Source organism: Tachysurus fulvidraco, chromosome 15, assembly GCF_022655615.1.
Source record: "Tachysurus fulvidraco isolate hzauxx_2018 chromosome 15, HZAU_PFXX_2.0, whole genome shotgun sequence".
In the NCBI taxonomy this organism is placed as follows: domain Eukaryota; kingdom Metazoa; phylum Chordata; class Actinopteri; order Siluriformes; family Bagridae; genus Tachysurus; species Tachysurus fulvidraco.
In genome coordinates this window covers 1379-14822 of record NC_062532.1, presented here as the reverse complement: position 1 = coordinate 14822, position 13444 = coordinate 1379, and the positions used below count along the sequence as shown (strand labels likewise).

Genomic DNA, 13444 nt, shown 5'->3' with positions numbered 1-13444 from the left:
TTTAAACATGTCTGTATTTTTTAGAGATATCTATCACTGCAGCTTGAGCTTATGTTTAAACCAATAAGAAGATTAAGGCAGGTGTTATTGAGTAAATTTATACACTTTCAGATGTTTTCAGGTGAATCTATGTATTTAAATGTATTTAAATCATGAGGAGGAGATTCATCTGATGGAGGATGTGTGGGTTTATAAACTCAACTTTCAACAAGATTTTATATTTGGAACGTTGACTTTGAAGTTGTAAACATCTTACAATATTAATATTCTCACAATATTTATGCTATAATTGATCTAAACAATAACTTCTAAGATTTCTAAAATACACAGATTATTGTAGTTAACTATGAATCAGTTTTTCAGAATCCTAATAATCAAATATCTGTCCGGTGATTTAAATGAAGCTGGAGGACGCTTAGAATGTTTAAAGTGAGAGAGTTTCTTTACAAAGACTGACATCTAGAGGCACATAAACACACAGACAATTATAATTATAATGAAAACTTAAATAATGTGTTACACCGACATCCACTTCAGCAAGCTGCACAAACGCTTTGGAATAGACTGATGTTGTACTAATGATGGAGTAACTGTGTATTCACTTGTGTTCAGGACAACAATTTAATTTAATATTAAGACAAAGATGAAACCTTATGTAGATATGTTTGACCTAAAGAAGTGTCTTAGCTCTGCTAGCATATATATACCAGACCCCTCTGGGGACATGTGTACTGCAGAGAGAGGAAAATGACCAGGGATGTTTTTGTACAGGGTTTCATTGAGTTTGTAGTGTTGTGTGTCTGGCACAGTAATACACAGCCGTGTCTTGGACCTGAAAGTTTTGTCCTCTTAAATAAACTGTGCTGATGGATTTGTCCTGGCTGAGACTGATTTGCTCTTCATCGTGTCTTTGAGATTAGTGCTATCACCGCTACACAGATATCCGAGCCATTCCAGTGCTTTTCCAGCAGGTTGCCGTATCCAGTGTATACAATAACTCGACACTGAGATCTTACAAGAGATGGAGAATGACTCTCCAGGCTTCACCAGCACAGAGTCTGTCTGAGTGAGCTCCACACCTCCAACACCACCTGTGAATAAGAGCGACAGAACATCATCAACAAGGACACAGACGATATCAGACATGACACAACTTGCGTGTGTGTTGCAGTGTGTATTAGGACAGTGTGTTTTATACTATGGTGTGTGTATTACAGTGTGTTTTATACTATGATGTGTGTTACAGTGTGAACTGGGACTGGGGTGTGTGTTACAGTGTGTATTGCTAGAATGATGTGTGTATTGTAGTGTTTATTGGGGTTGTGGTATCTTTATTACAGTGTGAATTGGGATGTGTGTATTACAGTGTGTATTAGGACTGGGATGAGTGTATTACAGTGTGTATTGGGACTGGGATGTGTGTATTACAGTGTGTATTGGGACTGGGAGGTGTGTATTACAGTGTGTATTGGGACTGGGGTGTGTAAATTACAGTGTTTATTGGGACTAGGATGTCTACTTTGCTGATTTGAGAACAGTCAGATCCACATTAACACAGTATGCTGACAGAGCTGTTATTTCTACCTGGGGGCTTTTTCCAGGATTTCTAGGAGCTTAGAATAGTTTATTTATATTTTCATTCCTATTGAATAGTTTAAGCCACTCCCACTTTAGGGTTATATATCCTTGATTCAGTCATGTGCCACGAAAGTCCTGTGTATTTACTTTTATTTTTTAATAACAGGCTGAATTTGCATAAACACACTTCAGCTGTTAGATTTCATAGTTTCATGAATCTTTCACAAAAACAAGCAGCTGCTGCCCCCTACAGGTGCAGATACAGAATATTATAATGTTCTGGCTGCCAGTAAAAAAAAAAATTCACATGGATCAACTATGAAAATAAGGAAAGTAGGGATTCAGAATTGGAGCATTTTTATCAGCATGGTTTAAAAGAGAGAACACACTCAGCTACAGTATCAGCAGTAACATAGTAAATCATTTGGTTTAACCAAATCAATTAATAAGGAAATTAATATTAGATTTGTGAACATCTACTTTCAGAGTTCTTAATCTGTCAATTCAATTCACTTAATGTTATATAACACTCAATGTTAACATAATGGATATTTTCTCAAAGCAGCTTTACAGCAGAAAAGAAACATACAATTTAATTTTTTTAATTAAAGTTTAAATTTTGTAACATTTTTTTGTTATAGATTGTGAGCTTTTCATGTGTCTAAAGTAAGTCTGTGTTTTTGTACTGATGTCTAAGGGGAAGTATCACTGTGTATCACGGGCGCAGTAATAAACTGCAGTGTCTTCTGTCCTCATGCTGTTCATCTGCAGATACACCTGCTTCTTACTGTTGTCTCTGGAGATGGTGAAGCGGCCCTGAACAGTGCTGGAGTAATACTTTCTATCACTGTCATACTCGATAGTTGCAACAAATTCCAGTCCTTTTCCAGGCGCCTGTCTGATCCAAGCCATCCAGTAGCTACTAATGTCTAATCCAGAGGCTGTGCAGATCAGTTTATGAGACTGATCAGGTTTGATGGTCACTGGATCAGACTCGATCAGTGTCTGACTGCAGGAATCTGAAACAGAAGAATAGTCAAAGGTAGGAGTTAAAGTTAAAAATGAATTAAAATTGTTTTTAATGATGTAATAATTAATACTAACATTGAATGCAGATTACTAGAGTAAAGTAACACAAAACTCTGCCTAGTCCCATCTCAAAGAATTAAAATGATTCCTGCTGCTGTAAATGAACACAAACTGCTGCTATGTTGTTGGGCTGAATGTTTCAGCATAAATGGTTCAAACACAGGATTTGGTTTGCATGACACACCCACTAGAGATATAAAAACATCCACAGAGGAACAGACGAGAGGAGAAAAAGCTTCCTGTAAAACTCTGGGTGTGTTTCTTGCTGTCAGCTTCATCACTGCTCTTTACTCATTAGATCTCATGTCTTCTTTTGAAGCTGAAGGTGCAGTAAAAGATGGTCTTGTTCACACAGACGGCTCTCACAAGGCATCAAACAACAGTAACTTGGTCCTGTATTGACAATAATTTCTAATTTCTGCTAAAACAAATTAAGACCTAGAACTTTATCTAAAACAAGTTCCAACAGAAGCATAAGAGCTCAGTGAAACATAGAGTAAGGAATTAAAGTCATAGAGGCATGATGTTCTAGGCAGGGTGATGGGATGCAGTAGCATGTGTGGACGTCTTTTATTCCTCTAAGACCTCTCTCTGTGTTGTGTATTGAGTCAACATTATTGGAGAAATTACTGTATTGTGAGTATATAACAGTGTGTTTGGAATGTAGGGATTCATTACTCAGTACATTACATTAATTGTCCATTTAGGCCAGGGGTCGGCAACCTTAAACACTCAAAGAGCCATTTGGACCCGTTTCCCACAGAAAAAAATACCACAGGGAGCCACAAAATTCTTTTGACATCTAAAATGAAGATAACACTGCATATATCGTTTTATTACCTTTATAGAAAGTATAGAAAAAACTGTTGTGTGTTGCATTTATGAAATCAATTAACTGCTACCGAGTAAACGCAATTTTATTTCTGCAGGCAAACAAAAATATTTTGAACAGTTTGAACTAACCTTAAGAAAAAAGACGCTGGGTTGAAGGTTACTTTCAAATAAAATGTTTAATATGTAATTGAGTCCTTCGTATTCATGACCAGGGCTCTCAAGTTTTGAAGACAGGCAAGCGTGACATCTCCAACCCCTCGCTTTTTTTTCATTGGATGTTGTGTTAAATCTTACCCAGATAGTGCTATTTTCTGATTGGCTATTGTGTAGCCTCTTTTTTGATTGGCTGATAAGTGTCAGGCTCGACTAAGAACTGAAACATGCTTGATTCCTGCCCGGTTCCACAGAAGAGACAGCAGTGCAGACTGATACATTTTGGGCGCTGCGGCTTATTAAATATATGATAGTCAAAAAGTTTTTCTGCGTGAGAAATACGATGTGCGTTGGGAGAGCGTGAGAAAAGACCGACATGCGTGACTGTCACTCTCAATGTGTGACACTTGAACGCCCTGCATGACATAAAAAATGTACTTGCCGGCTGCAGCAAACCAAAAATGTGTCTGCTTCTGTGTGTCAGATTTCGCAAACCGGCAGTTATGACGCATATTTTGAGCGACCAAAAAAAATTTAAAAATTAAACACGGTTTATTTTAATGCTACAAGAGCATCATGATCTGAGAGACTCATCAGAGATTACATCTGCTCTGTGCTGCCTGCCTCACCTGATCCGCTACAGTTTGCATACCGCAGCAACCGTTCCACAGACGATGCTATTGCTTTCACTCTACACACTGCTCTCTCCCACCTGTAAAATAAGAACACCTATGTGAGAATGCTGTTTGTGGACTACAGCTCAGCATTTAACACAATAGTGCCTGCCACACTTGTAGCGAAGCTTCAGACTCTGGGACTAAACAGATCTCTGTGCAACTGGATTCTGGACTTCCTGACAGGCAGAAGTCAGGTGGTGAGAATGGGCAGCAATACTTCATCCCCTCTGATCCTCAACACCGGTGCTCCTCAGGGCTGTGTCCTCAGCCCACTCCTGTATTCCCTGTATACACACGACTGTACAGCTACACACAGCTCCAACGTCATCGTCAAATTTGCTGATGATACAACGGTGATAGGCCTGATCACCGACAACGATGAGATGGCCTACAGAGAAGAGGTGAGCACCCTGACCAAATGGTGTCGAAAGAACCACCTCTCACTAAACATTGACAAGACCAAGGCATTGGCACCCCACCGAATATTCTGGTGACGTCACTCTACACCACGTGACGTCACCAGAATATGTGCACCACGTGTAGCTCTGCCCCACGGGTATTCTGGTCACATCACGTGACGTCACGTGTAGCCCCGCCCACAAAACAAGCGAAATCAAAAATTTGCACAACATGGACATGTGACATATCAAAACACTCAGCACAACGAGGGGAACTGCCCCACGGGTATTCTGGTCACGTCACGTGACGTCACGTGTAGCCCCGCCCCCAAAACAAGCTAAATTAAAAATTTGCACAACATGGACATGTGACATATCAAAACACTCAGCACAATTAGGGGAACTGCCCCACGGGTATTCTGGTCACGTCACGTGACGTCACGTGAGGTCACGTGTAGCCCCGCCCACAAAACAAGCGAAATCAAAAATTTGCACAACATGGACATGTGACATATCAAAACACTCAGCACATTGAGGGGAACTGCCCCACGGGTATTCTGGTCACGTCACGTGACGTCACGTGTAGCCCCGCCCCCAAAACAAGCGAAATCAAAAATTTGCACAACATGGACATGTGACATATCAAAACACTCAGCACAATGAGGGGAACTGCCCCACGGGTATTCTGGTCACGTCACGTGACGTCACGTGTAGCCCCGCCCCAAAAACAAGCGAAATAAAAAATTTGCACAACATGGACATGTGACATATCAAAACACTCAGCACAATGAGGGGAACTGCCCCACGGGTATTCGGATCACGTCACATGCTCATGGCCGATCACCTCCAAAAGTATTGGCACCCTAGCAGTCCAGTATCTTTCACAATCTTTCTGTCCACTTGCCTCCAAAATGCACCGGCCTTTGCGAATACTTGCACCATCAAAGCCAACATCAAAGTTTGTCGCGACGAACTTTACAAATCTAGTTATTATTATTATTCTTAGACAAAAATCTATTTAAAAAAATGCGGCCCAGGGCGTTCGAGCCTCATGCACCAAATTCGGATATGTCGTAGACCCTGGTCTGAAGTTTGTTGCTTCTATTTTTCTAAGCGATCGGAATTCCGGCATTCCCGGTACGGAAGCTCAAAGTGGCCTTTTTTCCCATAGACTTCCTTTATAAACTTTTGAGGTTTGTAACTCGGCAAGTTTTTGAGCGATTTACACCGAACTCGGACAGGTTCTTTAGGACTTTACTCCGGACGAAGTTTTTATTTCGGAGTTCCGACGGAATTTTCGGTTTTCCCGTAGTCGACGATCGAACATCCCATAGACTTGAATAGGGAATTCCGAAAAGTCCTCTAAGCTCTCACACACACAATACATCCAACATTAAGAATTGCATATACTGTTCTATGCAGTATAATAAGTAGAATCCCAAAATGACTGCAGTATTGACATGAAATGTCCAAACCCTCAGTAGCCACTTTTTGCCAAAAGTATTGGCACCCCACCGGGTATTCTGGTGACGTCACACGACACCACATGACGTCATGTGTAGCCCCGCCCCCAAAACAAGCGAAATCAAAAACTTGCACAACATGGACATGTGATATATCAAAACACTCAGCACATTGAGGGGAACTGCCCCACGGGTATTCTGGTCACGTCACGTGACGTCACGTGTAGCCCCGCCTTAAAACAAGCGAAATCTAAAATTTGCACAACATGGACATGTGACATATCAAAACACTCAACACAATGATGGGAACTGCCTCACGGGTATTTGGATCACGTCACATGCTCATGTCCGCTCACCTCCAATAGTATTGGCACTCTAGCGGTCCAGTAGCTTTCACAATCTTTCTGTCCATTTGCCTCCAAAATGCACCGGCCTTTGCGAATACTTGCACCGTCAAAGCCAACATCAAAGTTTGTCGCGACGAACTTTACAAATCTAGTTTAAAATAACAATCTATCTGACAATAAGCTATCGGTACCACAGGACATTTCTGTATCTGTACAGTCCGTTGCACCTTAACATGTTACATAATATTACATGTATATAATACTTTATATATATTATTTATATTTATACTTATACATACATATATGTATGGTCATATATATGTCTAGTAGTACACTGTGTGTACTGACTATGTATGAACACATTGCATCCTTTCCACATTTGCACATTTCAATGGTACTGAGCATTTTGCACATTTTTTCTAACCTGTCTGTAAACTGTTCTATTTATGTTTCTACCATTGTATGTAAATGGTTCTGCAATGTCTGGAGCTCGCTCCCAAGAATTTCACTCACCAAGGCACATGTGCCGTGGTGATGTGACAATAAAGGTGACTTGACTTGATCCGGTCTGGATCAGCTCAACACTGTGAACACCTGTTAAAGAAAAGTTATTTTAATGATGTAAAAGCAAAAAGCTTTAAGGAACCAAAACTGTATTACATGTCAAATGTAAAAACACTTACAGTGTACGGCTGCCAGCAGCAGCAGTAGTAGGGATGTAGAGATCATGGTGTGTGTTGGAGCAGAAGAAGTAAAAGTGCTTGGTCTTTGCTGATTAAATCGATAACAGAAAAGGACATTTGCATAGAGACACTTATTATCTTAGGGTCAAAATTGGATGGATTCTTATATACATAAATATAAATGAGAAAACATCTTTAAACTATCTGTTAGGTGTTTTAAGCTGAATTTATAATACGAAAACACCTCATCACTAATATACTATATAAAGAGGAAGCAGAAGAAGGAGGAGGGTGTTGGTAGTGGTGGTTGATTGTAGTGTTGTGATAGTTTGATTATTGTGGTTTTGTAATAGTTCTTGTTCCAGTTTTGATTTCTGCCTGTTTCTGACTCTGAGCTTGGTTTACCCTTGGTATTGTTGCTGTGGTTACACTTTGTATAAATACATATATATCACTGAATATTGTTTCACTGCCAGTAGGGGTGTACAGTAGCTGCCTCGTTTCTTTGGGAGTGAGTTCCTATTTCCCCTCTGTGTTGTGGTAGGGAGTTAGGGAAGTTCTACTTTATTTTTCTTTTCTTTGCTTTCAGGTAAGGATAGTTATGTAACTATTAGACCTATTTGTTTAATATTTTGGCCTGGGCCCACCCTGAAGAGACACCATTGTACTGTTGGCTGTAAATATTATTTATTTCTGTAAATATACAAATACACTTACCTAGAAATTCTACTTTGTGTCATTTTTCTTTTGGTAATTTATAAAGTTATCAAATCACTGAATCCCGAGCTATAACTCTGTGCAGCCCAACACTAGACTGGGTTGTAACAAACTTCAGAACCACAGGAGGATGTAGTTACATACATTATAGTGTTTTGATTTGTCCAACCTGTGTTTAACAACCCAAATAACTAATCACCCATTATGGAATAAGTGAAAAAGAAGAGAAAATGTAGATATTTATCTGATAATGACTGATACTGAATGAGTCTCATACAGAATGCAGTTTGTGGATTCACTTTCTTTTCACTTTATTTGTTGAGCTCTGCTGCCTCCTTCAGTTGTTTCAGTAATGTAAGCTCAGACTATAAGTCTGTGTTTTTGTACTGATGTCTAAGGGGAAGTATCACTGTGTGTGTCGAGCGCAGTAATAAACTGCCGTGTCTTCTGTCCTCATGCTGTTCATCTGTAGATACACCTGCATCTTACTGTCGTCTCTGGAGATGGTGAAGCGGCCCTTAACAGCATTAGAGTAATATATGCTACTGCCGTGGATAGTTGCAAGCCATTCCAGCCCTTTTCCAGGCGCCTGTCTGATCCAAGCCATGTAATAGCTACTAAAGGTAAATCCAGAGGCTGTGCAGGTCAGTTTATGAGACTGATCAGGTTTGATGATCACTGGATCAGACTCGATCAGTGTCTGACTGCAGGAATCTGGAATAGAAAAATATTTAAAAGTTGGAATTAACATTAAAAATTAATGAAAGACAAATATATAAATTATGTGATGAATAATACTAACATGGAATGAAGATTACTAGAGTAAAGTAACACAAAACTCTGCCTAGTCCCATCTCAAAGAATTAAAATGGTTCCTGCTGCTGTAAATGAACACAAACTGCTGCTATGTTGTTGGGCTGAATGTTTCAGCATAAATGGTTCAAACACAGGATTTGGTTTGCATGACACACCCACTAGAGATATAAAAACATCATGTGTTTCAGACAAAACATTGCTGTGTTGAGTGCAGCTCTGCAGCTGTTAATCACACTCACACCCCGTTTCATCTCCATATCAATTTAATGTGGAAAAATAATTCAGCTGTTTGATGTTGTTATTATTATTATTATTATTATTATTATTATTATTATTATTATTATTATTATTATTATTATTATTATTATTATTATTATGAGTTTTTTTGTGCTGCACAAAAACCTCTTATTATTAATGATATGAAGGTGTTGTGATGTAATTAACACTTTCCTGAACTACACTGAACATTATAATCAAACCCTGTAACCGAACATGACATTCATTCTGGTATAGGCTGAAACCCTCTAGAGGCTTTATCTGACAAATCCAGAGACAAAGATCTGAGAAGAATATAGATCAGGTGTTTTTAAATCCTAAAGAAGATTTGTAATCTCTAGTGAGTAGAAGCTTTTTTAATCAAAAGTCTAAAATAATCTGCTTCAAGAAATGGAATCAGGAGTGAAGCAGGTGACTCGTCTTCTCTAAATTGCCCCTCGGTGTGAATGAGTGTGTGAATGTGTAACATGACCAGAATGTACGCTCAGTGTTCCTGGGATGGACTCTGGAGCCTGCACTCTGACCCAATAAAACACTTCCTAATGATGACCGAGTGACTGAATACATTACCCTGATTATTGTCTCGTGATACTGAATGATTATATGATTAGTTACAGTATATATATCCTTACACCTCTAATTCCAGTAGTTTTGTTCTCTATTAATAAGAGCACAGACATTTGTTCTCTTCTGGACTCCTGAACACATAAAACCTGCAGACGCAGACGGGGAAAATGAGCTGCAGGTTATTTACAGAGTCATTTAAAGAACGGAATATGAACATGTCTGAATCTGAACTTCGTGTGAGCAAGAGGATGTTTTTGTATTATAACAGGGTGAATTTGCATAAACACACTTCAGCTGTTAGATTTCATAGTTTCATGAATCCTTCTTGAAAACAAGCAGCTGCTGCCCCCTACAGGTGATTTTTAATTCCAGGAGTTTGTAGTAGTTATACTGCAGTAAACATCTACATTTCAGTTTGATCTCTCATCAGATTCTGTGCTGCTGAACAGACTCTGTGTTTCTAAATTCAGGAAATGAACCATCGACCTGTAGTGTTCCTGCAGCTGGCATCACAATCAGGAGGAATAAAAGCATGAATAGTACAGTATATAGTCCCAACTAGTCATCACAATCATTGTCCTAGAGCTGATTTACCTCCAGTCAAATACGTAAAGACATCATAATGTTAATATGATACATAATGTGGATTATTATTATTAATATTAACAACTGCTAGAAGAGATTGTTATAGAGGAAGATCTGAGTGCTGAGTGTGAATAGATGATGTTGTTTATAATAAAGGTCTCTGGGGTGCAGCTTTCTGCTGAGGGAATATTTACAGCTCACGATGACGTGCTTGTGTAAGTTTTTGTACAGCTCTGGAGTCTGTTGTGTCAATGTGTCTCTCGTGCACAGTAATAAACTGCCGTGTCTTCAGCTTTCAGACTCTTCACTTCTAGGTACAGCAAGTTTTTATTGGTGTCTTTACTGATGGAGAACTGGCCCTGTAGAGACTGAGCGAATATTGTGCCAGTGCCAGTGTCAATGCGCCCGATCCACTCCAGTCCTTGTCCTGGTTTCTGACGGATCCAGTGCATGTAGTAGCTGCCCATTGAGAATCCGGAGACAGTACAGGACAGAGTGACCGACTCTCCAGGTCTCTTCACCACAGACTCAGAGGAAGTCAGGGACTGTCCATAAGAATCTGGAAAAGTAGAATAGAACTCAGTAATGTTCTCTTATACTGATTATAATGCTAATAATCTTCACATAAAAAGACATAAACTTACATGAAATGAGTAGCAATAAAATACACTGTCCTAAAATCATCCTTCTCTGAGTTCTGCTTCACCCAGATTTAAAGTGTATGGGAGTGTTATCTCTCACAGAGCTCACTGGAAACTAGAGCAGCCAAGAACATGCTGTTTATACACCACTCTATTTGAATAGGGAGCGTCCATGACCACTATGGAGGTGTTCAACCCACAACCACACGCTGCTCACTGGATAGATGAGTGGATGATAAGGTACTATGTAAATCTCTACAACAGAATGTTTCTCTATCAGAAAGGGAACCAAATCGAACCATTTTTAGAAGACACCTCACTCATCTAAGGAACACATTAGGAAACCTAAATGTAGGAATGTTTACGTGGTGATGGTTTATTTCACACAGACGGCTTTCTCCTGCTCCTGTATTGAGAAGGAGTAAAGCTCAGTGACAGAAAGTAAGGAATAAAACACTTGGGGAGGTTTTGTTACAGAAAAATAATCAACAATGAATCAAAGCAGAGTTTCTGTTATCATCACAACATGAAGTCTTTTATTCATCACCATTTATAATCTTTCTTTTCTTTTTTTATTTATTTATAGTTATGTTTAATCTTGTGTTAGGGCCAGAAAAACAAGTTATTTCCTGTTATCGTGTTTATTATTACAGCTAGAAACAGTCCTTCCCTCAACACTTGTCCTGGAACTGAGGAAAAAGTACAAACTTTTCTGTCTTGAAGACTTTAGCATTAACCCTGATCTACCTCTGCAGGTTTTTACACCTGGTCACTTCATGCGTTTTCTGTGTAAAAAGTTCAGGTGTACTGTAAATGTCCTCCGAAACGTTTTCGAGATGGATATAAATCCGATCGCTCACGCTACTTCAGGAGGTGGTCTGGGACACATTTCAGATGAAACTGGACAGGTGTAAATGAATGTGGTTGTTCAAGCCAAATACGTCAGCGCTATACTCCTCCCAAATGGAAGTACCTCACTTGCAGGAGTCGTGCATCGCGCCAGAAACGAATATGTTTTCCCACCAGTGCTGGCTCTGATCTTTCACCCAGGTGTCTCGATGGGTCTTAAAATGCACTGCTGCCACCAGTGAAAACAGTGACAACAGTAAGTGCTGTTTTTTGTAGCAACCGCATACACCAAAGCGTGTTCCATTTTAATTACCCAGGAAATGAGGTAAAATATATTTACATATTGGGCGGGAGAGGAAAGATCAGATTTATATCCGATTCGGCAAGACGCATTTATGTGGCCTAATGTAAAAGTAATGTATTTTCGCAAGGACGTCGCGAGAGTTTTTGTTTCTTTCTTGATTGATTTGGCATGACATGCTCTTTTGGGGGTTTTAATTTGTTACTTTTAATTTGGCAATTTCTTACTTTTAATTTAGCAATTTGTTACTTTGAATTTGGCGATTTGTTACTTTGAATTTGGCAATTTGTTACTTTGAATTTGGCGAATTATAATTTGTTGGCTGATTGACCACAATAAAGAAGTTTGCTCATTCTCATCCAGGCCTGAGGAGTTTTCTCCGTTTTTTTTTTTGTAGTAATTATAGAGTTAACAGTGAAGTCTAACTAACGCAGTTTTGAGTAACCAAAAAGGCCTAAGAGAAGAGGACACCCTGTGATGTGTCGGCTTGGAGACCGGCTCTGAGTTCCGACAATATTTTATCTTCTAATTAAATGTTCACAAACAATTTGTAATTCAATGTATTCCTAATAGTTTGAGAAGTTTTTAAATAATGTATGAAGTGTTTGGAATGTAGGGATTAGTAACTCAGTAAAATGTAGTTATTTAATTAAAGAAGTGAATTGTGATGAGGTTTTTGTGCAGCACTGCAGCTTGTTGTGTCACTGTGTGAAAGACGAGCGCAGTAATACACAGCTGTGTCTTCAGTCTGCATGTTCTGTCCTCTCAGTGTCACCGTGCTGCTGGAGTCATCTTTAGAAATACTGAACTTGCTTTTTAGAGATTCTTTATAACGTATGATTCCAAATTTCCTTTATCCATTCCAGAGTTTTCCCTGCAGGTTGTCGAATCCAAGCTGTGGCGTAGCTGTTATCAGTAACTGAGTAACCGGATACTTTACAGCTGAGGATTAAAGAATCTCCAGGCTTTAACATCACTGAGGTGTCCTGAGTGAGCTCTACTGCACATTCCACATCTGAAAAAAAGACATGTCACAATTCCAGTCAAAAATCTATGTACAGTAGGTTATAACTGCAGGAATTTACTAGCAGCTCTGAGATCATTAGTGAAGTGAAACTCACAGGATGAAGCTGCCAGCAGCAGCAGAACTGGAAGGAACATCGTATAACTAAAAGCAGTGCTAAACTCTCCAGAGCCCACAGTGACCGTGGCTGATATTTCTCTATATGTAGCTGTAAGGGGAACATTTTACATATTCATTTGCATATTGTTATGTTGGTCTTCTACAGGTGTCAATAATCACAGTGAAAAATGTTCCCTGGTGTTTAAATTAGTTTGTATTTATTTAACACTGAATCTGTAAGTTACATTTAGTATGTAAATGACTTTCATCCTCTGATTTTAAACTGTTTCCATAGTTTTCACTCTGTCACACTGTGAAAATGTGGGTTTGTCATGTGACTGTGGTAA

At 39.2% G+C, this 13444-nt stretch overlaps 1 pseudogene and 3 gene segments (V, D, J or C); all 4 read right to left on the bottom strand.

Annotated features, from left to right (window-relative positions):
• Positions 1 to 849: 849 nt before the first annotated feature.
• LOC113637522 lies at positions 850 to 2736 on the bottom strand. The segment is given in 3 exon segments: positions 850 to 1091; positions 2295 to 2597; positions 2683 to 2736. Coding segments are annotated over 3 exon segments (597 nt in total).
• A 218-nt stretch (positions 2737 to 2954) lies between these two features.
• On the bottom strand, positions 2955 to 8787 carry LOC113637475 (the record flags this gene model as incomplete). The annotated part of the segment is given in 4 exon segments: positions 2955 to 2986; positions 4284 to 4366; positions 8356 to 8653; positions 8742 to 8787. Coding segments are annotated over 4 exon segments (459 nt in total), but the record flags the coding sequence as incomplete, so codon positions are not given.
• Positions 8788 to 10431: 1644 nt separating this feature from the next.
• Positions 10432 to 11513, bottom strand: LOC125138345. The segment is given in 2 exon segments: positions 10432 to 10742; positions 10828 to 11513. Coding segments are annotated over 2 exon segments (351 nt in total).
• Positions 11145 to 13174, bottom strand: LOC125138653 (annotated as a pseudogene).
• Positions 13175 to 13444: the final 270 nt, after the last annotated feature.